Source organism: Hydra viridissima, unplaced genomic scaffold (genome assembly GCF_058129835.1).
Source record: "Hydra viridissima isolate aposymbiotic clone 2 unplaced genomic scaffold, HvirCarnegie_v1 scaffold_12, whole genome shotgun sequence".
NCBI lineage: Eukaryota > Metazoa > Cnidaria > Hydrozoa > Anthoathecata > Hydridae > Hydra > Hydra viridissima.
The window spans coordinates 8,003,656-8,021,933 of record NW_028324311.1 but is presented as its reverse complement, the minus strand read 5'-3'; the positions used below and the strand labels follow the sequence as shown (position 1 = coordinate 8,021,933).

The 18,278-nt window shown below is 33.0% G+C and overlaps 2 protein-coding genes across 9 annotated transcripts; one reads left to right on the top strand and one right to left on the bottom strand.

Moving 5' to 3' along the window:
• The first annotated feature begins 7,898 nt into the window (after nucleotides 1-7,898).
• LOC149881076 (uncharacterized) lies at nucleotides 7,899-10,700 on the top strand. The gene is made up of 2 exons (XM_090069583.1): nucleotides 7,899-8,022; nucleotides 8,293-10,700. The coding sequence occupies exon 2, from the start codon at nucleotides 8,301-8,303 to the stop codon at nucleotides 10,167-10,169; it is 1,869 nt and encodes a 622-aa protein (XP_089925709.1). The 5' UTR covers nucleotides 7,899-8,022; nucleotides 8,293-8,300; the 3' UTR covers nucleotides 10,170-10,700.
• LOC145195815 (uncharacterized) lies at nucleotides 8,579-17,725 on the bottom strand. Of its 8 annotated transcripts, none has more exons than XR_016445894.1 (6): nucleotides 17,311-17,700; nucleotides 12,350-12,403; nucleotides 10,769-11,812; nucleotides 10,393-10,523; nucleotides 9,397-10,043; nucleotides 8,579-9,168 (listed from the first exon to the last, which is right to left on the bottom strand). XR_016445894.1 is itself a non-coding variant. In XM_090069584.1 (3 exons), the coding sequence occupies exons 1-3, from the start codon at nucleotides 17,633-17,635 to the stop codon at nucleotides 11,130-11,132; spliced, it is 1,062 nt and encodes a 353-aa protein (XP_089925710.1). In that variant the 5' UTR covers nucleotides 17,636-17,725; the 3' UTR covers nucleotides 8,579-11,129. The 8 variants fall into 8 exon arrangements, 1 of the variants encoding a protein (XP_089925710.1); XR_016445896.1 differs by having other exon boundaries at nucleotides 10,909-11,812; XR_016445893.1 differs by having other exon boundaries at nucleotides 10,393-11,812.
• Nucleotides 17,726-18,278: the final 553 nt, after the last annotated feature.

Genomic DNA, 18,278 nt, shown 5'->3' with positions numbered 1-18,278 from the left:
GCAGCCTGCTGCTCCTGCTGTTCCTCGTAGACGAACGACTGAGGCAAGACCGTTGCCTGTTAATGAAAGACCTACCGTGGTTAGGTTTGTTCAACCACCTGTAAAAGTTTCTGTAAAACCGACAAAAGTTTCAATAAAGCCGACAAAAGTTTCAATAAAGCCGACAAAAGTAAGGTTTGTTGTTGGTTCTGAAAGACCTGTGCCTGCTCCAAGACCAAGGACTAACGACTTGATTTCATTCGAACCTTCTGCTCTCTTGCAAAATCGGGTGACAAGAGATGAACCCTCTATTCTTAACACACCAGTTATCGATTCAACAAACGTTATTACACCTAGACCGGTTCCAGCACCAAGACCTTCATTTTTTTCAAGTCTGACGACAGTTGCAAAAAGTGTGACGTCCTATGTTGCAAATAAGTTTAATGATATTAAAGAATGGATAGATCCTTACGTTCCTGAAGTAGTCAAGAAGAAGGTAAGCGAATCAGTGGAACAAATCAATGAAAAGATAAAGTCTATCAAATCACTTGTATTAGAAACAGTGTATAAACAACCCGTGTCAAAGCCATATAAAATAAAATTCAAGTTGACTGAACATTCAGCAGAGCATGCTGTGAGACAATTTTCTTACACACCTTCTTCTCGATACCAAGACCTTGCAGCCTTTTTTAATTTGGTGAGAGAGTCTGCTATTCAAACCATGGAAGGAGAAAGGAATACAAAGGTAAGGATTGTTTTAGCGTGTGAAATGAAATCTGTAAGCATCATGACTGGTGAAGAAGTGACTAGGGAAGCAACCTTTTCATCAAGATCAGAGATTATTCTAGCAGCTACGGATGTAAGAACGTTAATGAGCGAAATGGAAGAGAAAGTCTTGGAGAATAGTGTTAAATACAATGCTTTAGGATCTAATTGTACCCTGTCAAAGATTTTAAGAATGGATATCAACTTTACTGATTGCGAACCTCTCAGCGGTTCCTCCTATATTGAGCTAACTGACGATCTGAAAAACAAAAAGGCGATCATCAACATGAAAAACGAGGACAACCAATGTTTTAAATGGTCAGTCACTCGAGCGTTGAATCTGAAGAATTATCATAACGAACGAATTGATGAAGACTTGGTTCTAAAATCAGAAGAGTTGAATTGGGAAGGTATAACATTTCCTGTGGATTATCATAAAATTGACGAGTTTGAAGTGGATAATCCAACTATTAGCATTAACGTCTTTGGGTATGAAAATAAAAAACCTTACCCTTTGCGAATATCTGAATTTGTTGATCGAAATCACTGTGTTGATTTGCTGTATATTAAAAACGAAGACACAGAACATTATTGTCTCATTAAAAATTTCAGTCGGTTTGCTGGTTCCTCAGCATCTAAACATCAACACAAAAGATATTTTTGCAGAAGATGCCTTCAAGATTATGGCCAAGAAGAAAAGCTCCAAAAACATCGAGAAGACTGCTATGATAATGCGCCAATGAGAATCGAGCTTCCTAAAGAAGGAGCAACTGTTGAATTTAAAAACTATAACAAGTCCATGAGGGTTCCCTATATTGTATATGCAGACTTTGAAAGTTTCGTCAAGCCTATCAACACTTGCGCACCGAATTCGAAAGAGTCATACACCAAACAATATCAAAAGCACGTTCCAAGCTCCTTCTGCTATTATATCAAATGCTTTGACGACAAACTATACAAAGAAAAACCAGTCATGTACACAGCTGAAAGTGATGATGACGATGTAGCTCAAAAGTTCATAAATATGCTTGAAGCAGACCTTATAAAGATTTTCGACAAGATTGATTTAATAAAAAAGAAAGTCATGACTGATGAGGATGAAAAGAATTTTGAAGAGGCTACTCTATGTCATACTTGCAATAAAGATCTTAACGGTGATAAAGTCTTAGACCATTGCCATTTAACCGGAAAGTATCGAGGAGCTGCTCATAACAAATGCAACTTGGATTATAAAATTCCAAAATTCATACCTGTTGTCTTTCATAACTTGTCTGGCTATGACAGCCATTTGTTCATCAAGAGATTAGGTGGAAAAAAAGGAAAGCTCACTTGTATACCCAACAATGAAGAAAAATATATCAGCTTCTCTAAAAAAATTAAAGTGAGAGAATTTATTAATAAAAAGGGTAAACTTCGAGAAGTGTGGAAAGAAATGAGGTTTATTGACAGTATCAGATTCATGGGTGATAGTTTAGAAAAACTGTCTAAAAATCTAAACGATGATCAATGCAGAAACGTGGCCGAATATTACAAAGAAAAACAGTTTGACTTATTAAGAAAAAAAGGCATTTACCCCTACGATTGGGTCGACTCCATTGAAAAATTCTCTGAAACACAATTGCCTCCTATTGAAGCGTTTCATTCAAAACTGAAAGATGAACTAGCAAAAGTTGAAGACTATGCGCATGCGCAAAACGTTTGGAACGAATTTGGATGTATAAGGTTTAAAGACTATCACGAGCTATACAACGTGTCCGACGTGTTGATACTTGCAGATGTCTTTGAAAATTTTAGAGACGCATGTCTCAGTCATTACGGCCTTGATCCTGCTTGGTATTACACCTCTCCTGGTTTGGCTTGGGACGCTATGTTAAAGAAAACTAAAATTAAATTGGAATTGTTAACCGATATTGATATGCTCAATATGATAAAAAAAGGTGTACGTGGTGGAATCAGCATGATCTCCAATAGATATGGAACTGCTAATAACAAATACATGGGTAAAGATTATAAACCTTCAGAACCTTCAAAATTTCTTCAGTATTTAGACGCCAATAATCTTTATGGATGGGCTATGTGCAAACCTCTTCCTGTTAGAGGATTTAGATGGATGACTGAAGAGGAACTTTTAAATTGGAAATCTATACCTTGCATTCTCGAAGTGGACTTGGATTATTCTGAAAGCCTACACGATACACATAACGATTACCCTTTAGCTCCTGAAAGACTGACCATTGGAAAAGTGGAAAAGCTGGTACCCAATTTAAACAACAAAGAAAAATATGTCGTTCATCATGAAAACTTAAAACTGTATGAACGAATGGGATTGATCATCACAAAAATTCATCGTGGTATCACCTTTGAAGAAGAACCTTTTATGAAAGGCTACATTGGTCTCAATACCAAAGAAAGAGCAAAAGCTACAAATGAATCTGATAAGGAATTTTTTAAACTCATGAACAACTCCGTCTTTGGAAAAACAATGGAGAATATTCTAAAACGCGTTGATGTTAAACTCATTACCACGAGAAAAGAAGCTCTAAAATTATCCAAAAGTCCTCGATATAAAAGAAACACCATTTTTGATGAAAACTTAATCGCGGTTCACATGGAAAAAACAAATGTCTTTTACGACAAGCCTGTTTTCTTGGGAATGAGCATCCTCGACATCAGCAAAACTCTCATGTATAAACATCACTACGACTACATGAAACCTAAATACGGGGATAAGCTGAAATTGTTAATGACTGATACTGACTCGCTCTTTTACGAAATTGAAACGGAAGATTTTTATCAAGACATTGTCGACGATGTAGAAAGCAAGTTTGACACGAGCGACTTTAAAAAAGATCATCCTGCCATTCAAAACGTTGGATTCAAAGTGGGCTTGAATAAAAAAGTTATCGGAATGTTCAAGGATGAGGCTGCTGGCAAGCAAATTAAAGAGTTTGTTGGACTGAGACCGAAACTCTACTCCTATGAGGTCTTTAATGAAATAAAAGAACACAAAAAATGTAAAGGAATTCAGAAATGCGTAGTTGAAAAGAAAATCGCTCATCAAGATTATTACGACTGCTTAATGAACAAGACAGAAAAGCTCGCAACCATGAATGTTATCCGTTCCCATCTTCACGATATTCACACCGAAGAAATCAACAAAGTCGCACTCAGCGCTAACGACGACAAAAGATTCATCTTGGAAGATGGCATTCACACGCTAGCCATCGGACACTACAAACTAAAACCTTGTTTTAAATTTATGGATTATGATCAAGTCTTTGGTCTGGATTAGCTTACGAAAAAAACAAACATTTTTATCCTAATCACTATCACACACACAATCTAATTACACTTTTATACAAAAATGGAAATATCAATGACTCACACAATCTAATTACACTTTTACATTTTAATTACACAACGACATCTACAATCCCTTAAATATAGGAAAAGTATCAATGGCTTGGAATCGGCATATCATAGTAGTCTGGTGTCCAAATATTTTAATGAATTTGGGGTATTTTTGGGTGCTGATTCTGAATATGCTATCAGTTTTGCCAGATTGGCTCAAGTTTTTGATATTTTTGGTATCTTATTTATAGCACTTGTTGGTAAATGCGACGCATCATCTCATTAATTTCTTGGGATTAGTACTTGAACTGAGCAGTTCTCAGTATAGTTTTTTGTTAATTAGTGTTCTAAAAGTTTGTTCATAGCTTGATTTTTGCACTAACTTTATGTTGTTGTCTGTTTTCCAGTGAAAAGCATGAACTCATCAAGAAGAAGTTGTCTTAACGATCCAGACTCATTCTGTTACATTTGTGGTAAATATACACTGCAAAAACATAGAAGAAACATAACAGACTTCATAAAAAAAGTGTATTTGGCCTGTTTTTCGGGTTATGCTTGGGGACCAAGACAAGTCTTGGGCACCACACATAGTGTGCAAAGCATGTATCGAATTATTACAAAAATGGAGCAAAGGACAAAGAAAAAGTTTCAAATTTGGTGTTCCAATGGTGTGGAGAGAGCAAAAAAATCATCATGATGACTGTTATTTTTGTGCAGTGCAAGTGCAAGGATTCAATAAGCATAAGAAACAAAAATGGGAGTATCCTAACATGGAATCTGCAAGAAGGCTTGTTCCTCATTGTGAAGATGTGCCTGTACCTGTGTTTACCATGTTACCTGACCTTCCCCCACCTGATGATGATGAAATGCAGGGTATGGAGCTAAGCATTAGTTCTGGAAGTGAACCAGAATATGAAGGAAGTTTCAGAACACATACGCAATTTACCCAAGGAGAGCTCAACGATCTAATAAGAGACCTCAACCTCTCAAAAAGTGCATCTGAACTTTTAGCTTCAAGGCTAAGTGAAAAAAATTGTCTGACGCCTGGAACTAAAATTACATCTTACAGGACCAGAGAAGAAGCACTTCTTCAATTTTTCTGTGAAGATGACCTACTTGTATATTGTAAGGATATTGCTGGCCTGATGCTGCAAATGGGTTTACAAGTATATCGTCCTGAAGACTGGAGGCTTTTCATAGATAGTTCTAAAAGGAGTTGGAAATGTGTTTTGTTGAACAATGGCAATCAGTGTGCATCTCTTCCAGTAGCTCCCTCAACTAAACTTGCAGAACAATACAAAAATGTCAAAATGGTCTTGGAGAAACTGTGCTACCATGAACATTCGTGGCTGATATGTGTTGATTTAAAAATGGTCAATTTTTTACTTGGAAAGCAAAGTGAATACACAAAGTATCCTTGCTTCATCTGCATGTGGGATAGTAGAGCAAAACATCAGCACTGTGAGAAACTGAATTGGCCTCCAAGGGACACCTTGACAGTAGGAGCATCAAACATAGTGAACGAACCTTTGGTGGACAGGGAAAAAATCATTCTACCACCACTTCACATAAAGTTAGGATTAATGAAGCAGTTCGTAAAAGCATTAGACAAAGATGGTAATTGCTTCATGTACATCTGCAGATCTTTCCCTGGTCTTAGTAGCGAAAAATTGAAGGCAGGAATCTTTGATGGTCCTCAAATTCGGAAACTCATTAAAGATTCAAGTTTTCCAAAGGAAATGAATGACATTGAAGCTGCTGCATGGTGTAGTTTTGTGTTGGTAGTGAAGAACCTCTTGGGAAATAAAAAGGCAGACAATTATGAAGAACTGGTACAAAACATGCTATTGAGATTTAGAAATCTGGGTGTACACATGAGCATTAAATTGCATTATCTTCACAGTCACTTGGACAGATTTCCAGAAAACCTTTGATATTTTAGCGAAGAACAAGGGGAGAGATTTCATCAGGATATTATGGTGATGGAGGAAAGGTACCAAAGCAGATGGGACAGACATATGATGGCTGATTACTGCTGGAATCTACAGCGTGACTGCCCGAATAGCTCACATAGAAGAAAATCATATAAAAAGAGCTTTTCCAGCAATTATATGTCTCCTATCTTTCATGTCTTTTTCATTTTTGAAGATTACTTTTTAAAACTAGTTAAAATAAACTAAAATCAACATTTACTTTGTTAAATTTATTGTATTCATGACAATATCAATAAAGTTAATGCGCGTGTAGCAAATTACGTCTTTTTTTTTACACATTTCACGAAAAATCTCAAAAACTTGAGCCAATCTGGCAAAACTGATGACATATTCAGAATCAGCACCCCAAAGTTACCCTATATTCGTTGAAATATCTTTGGCCCCAAAAATGCTGTTGACCTGCGTTATCGACCTTTGACTTTAAAATAACCAACTAATTTAATACCAACCAATGAATTCATTTTGAAAAATAACGTCTTTAATATTGCATAAAATTGTTTTGAGTTATCTAATGGCAAGTCCATTTCAGTCAGAAATTCCATTAAGTTACAATGATAGATGAAAAAGTCCATACTGACTTATCAAATGTAACAAGTTCCAGTCAATGTTGTGGTGTATGTGAATGTTGTGGTTGTGAATGTTCACCTTGCACTATGGGTATTACATGTCTTTTCTCAAGATCTTAATTCTTGGACCAGAATTAATAGATAGCCTAGTTTTGTCAATGATTTATATTACAAATATTTATATTACAAATAATTTATATTACAAATAATTATATTACAAATATTTCGCGAAGAAGCTCAAGAAGCTCGAAATCAAGAATTAAAAACGTTTATAGCGATCATCATTTATAGCGATCATCATTCATTTCAATCATCATTGGCATAAAGTATCAACAAATATGAAAGATAGACGCTTGATATTAAATTTTTATGGTTTGTGTTCTTAAATTATAATAATAGTAATAACAAAAACCGAGAAAATATATTCGGCACAAAAATGTGAATTTGTCTAACTCAGCAGAGGTGTTTATTCCAATTTAGCTTATTTTTAAATACCTCGATAACCCTTGAAAACCTTGTTTTTTTTAGCTTTTACTAGTGTTATGACTAAAACTAAAAAAACCGTAACTAAATTTAGTCGACTAACTTTTTAGTCGACTAAAATTACTCAACAAATTTTAGTTACGCTAAAATATCAGTCGACTAATTTTAGTTAGACTAAAAAGTTAGTCGACTAATTTCAGTTAGACCAAGGACGCATTGTTATAGATCAAAGGTGCCGCCAATTAGCCAAAAACTATGCGTGTTACCGTCATTTTTCAAAATTCATGATACAGATACTCCGACTTCTACCCGTCAAATTTCCGTCAAAAAACCTCCCTCAGTAAACCCATTATAATTATGCATTTACTGAAGCTTATGGTTATAAAAGACAAAAAAATTAATCAAGAATAGTTCACAAATCTGAAAAAGGTTGATTTGAGCTATGAACTTTGCTTAATAAAAATTTAGCTGTGTTTAAACTTTGACGTCTAAAACTAGGCTTTTGCAAAAAGGCTATGTTTGGTTTACTAGAATGGATAGAGTAAAGTGAAATAAATTTTCCTAGTTAAATTGAAGCTGCTATGATATAGTTTAAAGGTCGAAAAAGATATTTTTAGTGTTCTTTTCACCCCACTCTCAGATTATGCTTCCCACTTTAAGGTTCAAATCAGAGAGTATTTCTTATTTTTGTCGGAAATGTCGAACTTATTTGTCTCGCTTTTTTTTTCTCTTGAATTTGTGATTTTTTTTTTTCGCGAACGACCTAGTTAAAAAGTTTCTTACTTTCGATACCTAAATTGCATTTTGTCTAAAGGTATTATAACTAAAAGCAGCTTAAAGTTCATAAAATACTATTCGTTTCAGGAGTTGGAAAGATATATAAAGTATGTATTTTTAATGAGCATTTTTGTTTAAGCATTTTTAAACTGTCATGTAGAGCTACTTTAAGTTATAATGATCTTATTATTTTTATTATTACTGTTGTTACTAATAGTAACAACAAAAATAATAAAAATGATAAGATCATACTTTTAGTTGCATATTCTTGAGCCTTTTACAAATGAAGTACAACCTTATTTTTAACCTTTTCTAAATATTATATCAAAAATAATAAAAATAATAATCTTATATTCATATTTATTATCTCATTACAGGATAAATAATGAGTCTTCATGAGGAATATTTAAAACATTTATGTAGAAAGTGTGGCTGCATAATAAAGCAGGATAGTCACTATCAGTTAAAACCTGTTATTATCTATAAACAAGCAATTCTGAGTTTTTACAAGCTGGATATAACTTCAGACGATCAAAAAGTACATCCTGAATACTTATGCAAAACATGTTATATGGTTTTATACAGGTTAGATTTAAAATTCAAAAAAGGCTCTGAAGTTGAAAGGAGCGATAAATTCTTCACTTTTTCTGAACACACAGAAACTTGTTATGTATGTGACACACTCACAAGAGTTGTTAGAAATAAAAAAGTAAATGTGAAAAATATACATCAACAGTTAAAAGCAATTGCATCAAAACATGGTTTTGACGGTTATAATAAAAATAACAAAAATTATTTTGTAAAAGTTGAAATCAATAGTTATCGCCAAGCTGTTAACAAAACTTTGTCACTAGAATCAAATGGTATGTGGAGATTATTAGTTTTAAAACGTGAAGTGCCATTATCAAATAGTATTATTAAATCTCTTCCAGATCAACTAAATCTTCAATCTGCTAATATTATATTCTCCATTATTTCATGTATAAATATCTGTAAAGGTAATAATGACTTCCACTATTTAATCAGAGATAAATTTTCTGATTTTAAAAATTTTCAAAGTACATCAAATGAGGATGTTGGAACAATTGAGACGGAAGAAGGCAATACAGTTGAAAACTTTAAAATTATTAGACATAAAAATTGTTCATTAATATGCTCAGAAGTCTGTTGTAATTCTTGTACCATCTACCGTACTAACTTGCGTGTAATGGAATCCAGGTTAAAGAGTAAGGAAAGTCAATCATCTATTACATCTAATAGTAAAAAGAATGACCGCTACTTTTCTAAATCAGAACTATTAACAAAAATTAAACTTTTAGAGAATGAAAGAAAAGAAAATCTTGCAAAACAACAACGAATGCAAAAGAAACTTGAAAAATCTATAATAGAAGAAGGCGTTGTTCTTCAAGAGGAGGAACAGACAATTATTGAGGAAACATATGAAAAATATGGAGAAGAAAACCCATTTACTGAGGACTCACCTCAAGCACTGTTGTGGCAGCAACAAAAAATCCAGGCTGGACTTAAAGACAGAAGGTCTATGAAGTGGCATCCTTTAATTATAAGGTGGTGCATCAGTTTATATTTGAAATCTCCAAGTGCCTATCGTCATATTTGTTCAACACCATTTTTAAATCTACCTTGTAAAAATATTGTTCAGAAATATATCAACTTCACTGACCCAGGCTGTGGTTTTAACAAAGATGTGATATACAACTTGACTAGAAAAATTGATTTACCAAATATAAAAGAGCACCAAAGATATGTTTCAATAATTGTTGATGAAATGAAAATAAAAAGTGGTCTTGCTTTTAGCTCATCAACTGGAAAGTTGGTTGGTTTTTCAGAAACTGGGTCAATTAATGAGCTGCTCTTGAAGTTTGAAAATAAATATGCAGAAAATAAAGAAAACAGCAACTTGGAAGATCCAACAGCCATACCATTGGCATCATATGTAACTGTGTTAATGGTGAGGGGCATCACATCTTCTCTAAAATATGTATTTGGCCATTTTGCTTCTGCTGGGGGTCTTTCAAGCAGCCAACTGTACTTTACCATTTGTTTTTTTTTTCTGTCATTTTTTTTACTTCACGCTGCAAAAGAAAAGTTCCTTTTCATCCAAATTTATCTAAAAAACAAAATGCCAAAAGAAAATTCAAATGGCATAATCAAATTTGAAATCACGCCGTTGGTTTTTAACACATTAGGAACAAGTGAAGTTAGAAAATTAACACTATGTTTTTGTAATTTTTAGAATATTAGAAGTATAGTTTTACTTTTTCTGCTTAAACTTAATTTTGATTAATTCAGCATTTTTAATTAGGTTGTGGCTATAACCGTCATGCCACATAGTGAACTTCGCTTTGACAGCTATAGACGCAATTGTCCGTCAACGGGTGAATAGAAAAAACATAATTAAAGTAACGCTCATGAGAGCCAGATATTGAATTTATTTATATATAAAACTAGCTATTTACCCGTTGAAAATCAACTCAGCTTATTTAGTAAATCAAGATACACATTAGATATAGTTCAGAACATACACATTATCGTTAAACCATGTTTAAATTCTTGATATACTTGTATGTACAAGTAGATTTTCCGATATCTAAATAAAACAAACTTCATTAAATTTCATTTAAAAAAAGAAAAACATAATGAGACCCTCAACATCAGCAAAACAAAAGATATTTCAAAAAAAGCAAGCAAAAAAAGCAAGCAAAAATAGCTGTAAAATTGATTCATGTTTGTTATTAATAATTCTTTGTTAACAAAAAGAAAATACACTAAACATAAGATATAGAATAAATATGTAAGATTTAGGTAATATACTAATTCCTATATTGACATTACTTTTTAAAATTTTTCTTTTTATGCAATGTTTTTCTTAATGCTGGTTCACCTTTTTCAGAAACATTATTTCCTGTTTTTCCACTTTTTCTATTTATTATTCGGACCCAGGCTTTCAAAAATGAGCGTGTACGTATACTCACCCACTTTCTAAGTATGATTTCTTTTAACAAATCCTTCAAAGGTTGAGATTCTACATTTTTTGTAAGAGATGTCCAACTCAAATCAATGAGAAAACTTGCTTGGAATTTTTTCATTAAAACATCTCTCAGATCTTCACCTTTGTATTTGATAATTAGGTTAGAGTTCAATACTGACCTGGCAACATTCTCAACCCTTCGAATGAATATGTAAAAATCATCATTTACTGAAAAAATTCCACCTCTATTTTATCTGTACAACCTCTGGTATATTCTAAAAACCTTTTATTTAATAATTTATTATCAGAATCAGATTCCCATGACTTAATAAGGTCTATTACAGCTTTACTCAAATCAGTGTTTTTACGATTAGAATACATTTTTCGCAATGAAAATGGAATAAATCCAGCTACATAGCGAACAGTTTCTTCTTCTTCTGGTGTTAATTTTAAATCTAGCTCTTTACAATTTGATTCCAACAATACATGATTTCTCCACTCAATGACATTCTGAAACCATGTTTTTAATAGAAATGAATACAGAAGGTCAAACCCAGCTTTACAATTAGAAAAGTCACAGACTAGTTCATTCCATGTAGAGCGTAATATTTCATTTTTGAAAAGACAGTATAAAAGAGTACACTGTTGCTCTCTTAACTGACATGTGTTTCCCCTCAAATTAACAATAGGAAGAAATGCTTCAAAAACATTTTTGCAAAATTCAATCTTTCTTTCTACAGCAATTTCTAGTATGCATAAGGATAACTCAGCTGCATAATTTCCTGGAGTTTTAAACCCTTCAATTTTTATACTAAAAGTTTCATCTAATGTAGCTGCTTTTAAACTTTCTTGAAAGAATTTAACAGAATTTTCATATAACTCTTTTGTGAGCTCCAATGATAGAAGTTCTATAAAATAAAAAAATTAATGGGAAAAAAATTTGCCAAACAAGAAGTAACTTGTGAGAAGCTTGTATGTATGTATGTATGTATGTATGTATGTATGTATGTATGTATGTATGTATGTATGTATGTATGTATGTATGTATGTATGTATGTATGTATGTATGTATGTATGTATGTATGTATTTATGTATTATGTATTTATGTATGTATGTATGTATGTATGTATGTATGTATGTATGTATGTATGTATGTATGTATGTATGTATGTATGTATGTATGTATGTATGTATGTATGTATGTATGTATGTATGTATGTATGTATGTATGTACATATATATATATATATATATATATATATATATATATATATATATATATATATATATATATATATATATATATATATATATATATATATATATATATATATATATATATATATATATATATATATAGTGTCCATGCGTGTGTTTATATACAAATTTGAATTATAAAAAGTTGATTACAGTATACAATTTTCAATAATTATCTTTAATTTACCTTTTTCTTTAATACTTGATTTTAGTTTAGTAGCTTCACCATTATTCACATAATCTAAATAAAAATAAATTATATTTAATTATCAAAACTTGTTGTAAACCATAATAAAAAAGTCTTTCATGTATATTTTGGCTTTTATCAAATATAAGAAAAAGGCTATACAAGAAACACAAACTTTTATCGTATATAAAATAGCGTAACTAATGACTGTATGTATAATAGGTTTTATAAATAGCGTTACTAATAACTGTAATATTCAGAAGACGTCAGAAATATTTAGAAGTGACGTCATGAATGTTATATTACATTATTACTTAGATTATAACAGTCTTCTCCACGTTAGGAAAGTTTTAGGGCGGAGAGTATAGGCTTAATCTCTGATATTATACTAGGAAAGAAAGTAGTCGTCGAGATACTTTGGCCTCTTTGTAACGCGTCCTGTTCTTGAGGGTATGTTATTAAGATTCTCGGGAGTAGTAACTTTCTGTATAAGCTGACTAGGTACCGCCGTTGTAGGTGACTGATTACAAGGGATACTATCTTTAATTGAATTCTCAACTAATGGGTTGGGAGTTACTTCGTTGGTTTCGTTTAATTCTTCTTGGTTTCTGTTTATGGAATTGTTGGTATTGTTGCTAATGATCATCTGTTCGATGTTCAAATCACCGGATTGTTGTTGGACTGAATCTGTTGGGGGATTCAGGTCTTCTAGTGGGGCGAGGTCGTTTGTTGAAACAGTATCAATTTTTCCATTTTGAAATTTTATTCGAGCGTAGTGGGGCGATATTGTTTCTAATAGTTGAACTCTATCAATGAGTGGATCTCCTTTCATTCGTACCTGACGTCTGTAAAGGATTGTGGCATCCTGTTCTGTTAAGAAGTTAGGTAAAACAGTGCCTATTCTTGACGAGCGTTGAAAGTTCATCATCCTCTGATGGGGTGTTTCGTTAGTGACGGTACACAAAAGTCCTCTTATGGAGGACAAAGCCATTTGCAATACTATTTCCCATTTCTCTTTTCCTAGACTTAAGGTTTTCAGAGCTAGACTAACAGCTTTTAGTATTGTTCCGTTTATTCGTTCACACTGACCATTGCCTTGGGGATGGTAAGGAGTGGTTCTAGTTTTAATTACTCCGTTCTTTTCAAGAAAAACTTTGATTTTTAAGCTTTCGAACTGAGTTCCACGGTCTGTATGAATAGATGATGGTGCACCAAATAATGAAAAGAGGCTGAGAAGGTGTTGTATAACAGAGTCAGCTGATATGTCTTGACAGGGGAATGCAAATGGGTAGCGTGAGTACTCGTCCACCACCACGAGGATGTATTTGTTTGCTGTAGTGGATTGTAAAGGTCCAATAAAGTCCATCGATAAGCGTTCCCAAGGCCTTGTTGCCTGAATGAGACGACCTGTGGGTGGTTTGTAAAAACGTGGTTTGAGCTCATTGCAAGTTGTACATTGGTTTGTTAATTGTTTGATTTCTGAGGTGGAGTATGGTAGATTTCTGGTTTTGCAGTAATGTATCATTCTTGTAACTCCAGGATGGCATAGCTGGGAATGGATACTGTAAAACGCTTTAGTGTTATTTACAGTCGAGCAACATCTTGAAAGGGCATCTGCTACAATGTTTTGGTTCCCCGGCCTGTAAGAGATTGTATAATTAATATCAGCTAGTTCTAAACGCCATCGTGTTAATTTTTCATTTTTGATTTTTGTTGCACTCTGTTTATTAAAAATAAGGGAAATGGATCTTTGGTCGGTTATTATATTAATATAGGGTACTGAGTTAATCAAATGCCTCCATCTTCTACAGCATTCCACTATGGCAGCCGCTTCTTTTTTCACTATCGCATGCTTCCTTTCGGCATTAGTTAATGTCCGTGAAAAGAAAGCAACGGGCCTGCCAAGTTGTAATAGTGTTCCTCCGAGTGCTGAGTCGGAGGCATCAGTTTCTATTGTTAATGGAACTTTTAAATTAGGGGAGGCTAGACAAGCTTCTACAAGTTTATTTTTGAGTATTTTTATTGCTTCTTTAGCATGTGGAGTTAAACCCTTTGTTGGAAAATTGTCTCTTGCTTGGGTAAGTGGGAGAGTTAATGCTGTGCAATTGTGTATCCACTTAGCGTAATAAGCAAATAAACCTATCATTCGGTTTAGCTCTTTTAACGATCTTGGCTCAGGCATATTTATCAGTGCTTCGTATCTTTTTGGGTCTGGCTTTATAGTTCCATTTTCAATAATATGGCCTAAGAATTCGATATGATTTTTTTTAAAATTACTCTTTTCTTCGTTTATCTCAATGTTGGCGATTTTAGCTGCGTGTAGAAAGCGACTAAGATTTTTATCGTGCTCTTGGGCATCTTTTCCACCGATAATTATATCGTCGAGATAAGCGTATGTGTTTTCAAGTTTATTATCCTGAATGAATTCATCCATAACTCTTTGAAAGATTGGTACCGCGTTTGTACATCCAAAGGGTAAGCGTTTGAACTCATATAATTTGCCGTTAGCTTCAAATGCGGTTAGTTTGTAATCTTCGGGTCGTATTCTCACTTGATGATACGCCGACTTGAGATCAATTGTGCTAAAAATTTTATGGACTGCTATTTTAAGTATTAAGTCATCGATTCGTGGTGTAGGATATGAATCACGCGGAGTGTATAAATTAATTGTATTAGAATAATCGATCACGAGGCGATTTTTATTACCTGTTGACACTACAAAACATTGAGCTCGCCAAGGGCTGCGGCTTACTTGAATGATATCTTTTTTTAGTAAGCGGTTTATTTCATCTGTTATGACGGAGATATTTTTGGGAATACGTCGTGAGGTTGTAGCTATTGGTTTTATTTTGTTAATATCGATTCCAGGTATTAAGGCGTATGTTGAACATTTCATACTTTTTGTTGCTAAACAGAATTTTAGAGGCTCTTTGTTTCCTTTAAAATTGATGGTCATTGAGGAATGACATGTTAACACGTCCATTCCAATAATTACTGGTGCCACCAAGTTGTCCACAACGAGGAATTGTACTTTTAGTTTTTCGCTAGCCAGTAATAGTGAACCATGGAAGATACCTTTAACTTTTAATGTCGAGTTATCTGCTAGTGATACCTTTGAGGTAGATTGAGTATCGTATGGAACTTTCCATTGTCGAAGAAGTTTTGATGTAATAAAAGTTTTGTCGGACCCAGTATCTAACAGTGCATATGTTAGATTTTCGTTTATGGTGACGTTAATTAGTCTATCAGGTGAGTCAATTGCTGTTATGACCGTAGATATTATTGTGTTATCATCCGTTTCGTTATATTCTTTAACAACGGCTGCTTTGGTGTAAGTTTTGTTTTCTTTCTTAGAAAGACAGACAGTTGCCCAGTGGCCCTTTCTATGACAATGTGTACATGTAGAGTTTCGTGCAGGGCATTTGGTTTTTGGATGTGGATCATTACCGCACCAAAAACAGGGAGATTTGGTAAGATTATGACTTGCTGCAAAAGTCGGTAGCGTGGTAGTAGCTGTTGTCAAATTAAGGGCATCTTCGGTAGCCAATTCCATCGTAAGAGCTGTTTTATAAAGTGACTCTAGATTGTCATCTGTAGCTTCAAGCAGTCGTTGACGAATAGAAGGTGAGTGAATACCAGCTATAAAAGCATCGCATATTAGTAGGTTACTATGTTGCTCTGCTGTCAGAGGTTCTGTTGGACATTTTCTGGAAAATTGTTTTAAGTTACTCATAAAGCTTTCAATCGATTCTCCTTCTTTTTGTTTAAAAGAGCGAAGTTTATGGCGCATCATGATCGCTGTCGATCGTTTTTGATACTTGTTATCAAGAATTTTGATTGCATCGTCGTATGATGTAACATCCTGAATTATCGTAAAAGCCTTCACTCCGCATAGAACGAATAAGACTTGAAGTTTACAATCTTCTGGGATTTCGGCTTTATCTAGGTAAATTGATAGCATTTTTTTCCAGTATATATAGTCTTCTTCGTTTGGTTCGTCGCACAGTACTTTTTTGAATATTTTGGCATCCATACTGATTTATATTTATATATAATAAAACTTATATTTGATTAAAATTGTGTTTCTTGTATAGCCTTTTTCTTATATTTGATAAAATTGTTGTAAACCATAATAAAAAAGTCTTTCATGTATATTTTGGCTTTTATCAAATATAAGAAAAAGGCTATACAAGAAACACAAACTTTTATCGTATATAAAATAGCGTAACTAATGACTGTATGTATAATAGGTTTTATAAATAGCGTTACTAATAACTGTAATATTCAGAAGACGTCAGAAATATTCAGAAGTGACGTCATGAATGTTATATTACATTATTACTTAGATTATAACAAAACTTAAGTAAAATAAGTTTTCAGTTTTAATAGCCATTAGTTAAATTTCATAATATAATCACATTTTAAAAAACATTCCATGAGGTTAATAAAATTTTATTATGAAGAAGTGATTTATAGGTTTACTATCTTTTATCTTGACTTAATTTTTAATTTCTAGGAAAAAGGCTGTTTTTTTTTTTTGTTAAGTCTTTCTAGTTTTTATTTTAAAAGCTTTTGGCCCTTTTTTATGAAAGATTGCTTAAATTGAAGAGATATTGTAAGCATATTTGACTAATTAAAAGTATTCAGACTTATTACAACTGAAAATATTTTAAATTTAAATTTTTTTAATACAACCAAATCTTTAAACAGCCATTTTTTAACTGTGCACATTTTCTAACACTGGTATATGTTGTAAATGCAATACACTAAACATAAGATATAGAACTTGCATTCTTCTACATGGAAGTTCAATAGTACATAACAACAATTTAAAGTTTTGAATAATTTCTGAAATCAAAGTTAAGAATTATTACAATATTTTCATAATCTGGGAGTATTTGCAAATATAAAATAGCACCAGTTTAGACATTAAGTTCCACAACATGTAAGTATAAACACACCTTTAGTGCCAATGTAACATTTCTTTTCATGTTTTTTAAAATTGGATTCTCTAAGATATTTATTATGACATTTTGTACAGGTAAATTTAGTTATTATGCGTTCTTCTGTTTTTTTCAGCATTTTGGTTTCTTCTGCAATCAGCTTCTCTGTAGGAATTGCTGGTGGTATGAGCTCCAATTCAAAATCCTCTGCTAACAATTCCGCTAACTCTTCGAGATCTATCTCAATAAAGTCATCCACAACTATTTCAATTTGGTTATCAATATTTTCAAGTAAAAAAGAATAATCTTCTTGATTAATAACAAAGTTTTCTGCCATACTCATTTTATGTTTCGCTGCTCAGAAAAATACTTTTAAAAATATTTTTATTGGATAGTCGAGACCATCTTTTTCCGACGTCGAAAAAAATAAAAATACTCCCCGGTTTCGCAATTATCACCTATTGTTTCGCTTTTGTTATCTAAACAATACCGTAACACGCATATCTTTTTTATGAAACAATGCGTTGAACGTCCATCTATTAATACGTCCTTGGTTAGACTAAAAAGTTACTCGGCTAATTTTAGTTAGACTAAACCTACTCTTAACTCCCACCCCTAGCTTTTATATTGTTATAAGTAATAGGTAAACACTATTACACGATAAAAGGGACACAAACTCGAAAATTTCTGTAATTGGACTACTACGGTTCCCCAATAGTTTTTATTTCTTTTGGACTCTTCTTACTAAAAAATATTGTTTTGCTTATATTTGTGTTTTTTTTTTTTTTTTTTGTGCAAAAAGAGAAAAAGCAAAAAAAGAATTAAAAAATCAAATTAAAGCAAAAACAAACTATTTAAGAGAGAAGTGTCCAAAAGAAATAAAAGCTACAGAGGAACCACAGTTGTCCAGTTTCACAAATTTAGTCGGCGAAATACTTTTATACCGACAAATTCAACCATCAACCGTATTACAACTGCGGTACAAC

Coding starts and splice junctions, on each gene's coding strand:
- LOC149881076 (XM_090069583.1), top strand. CDS start 8,301: ATGAGTCTTCATGAGGAATATTTAAAACATTTATGTAGAAAGTGTGGC.
- LOC145195815 (XM_090069584.1), bottom strand. CDS start 17,635: ATGAGTATGGCAGAAAACTTTGTTATTAATCAAGAAGATTATTCTTTT. Junction 12,404..17,310: donor ATGTTACATTGGCACTAAAG/GTGTGTTTATAC, acceptor ATTTTTATTTAG/ATTATGTGAATAATGGTGAA. Junction 11,813..12,349: donor ATCAAGTATTAAAGAAAAAG/GTAAATTAAAGA, acceptor TTTATTTTATAG/AACTTCTATCATTGGAGCTC.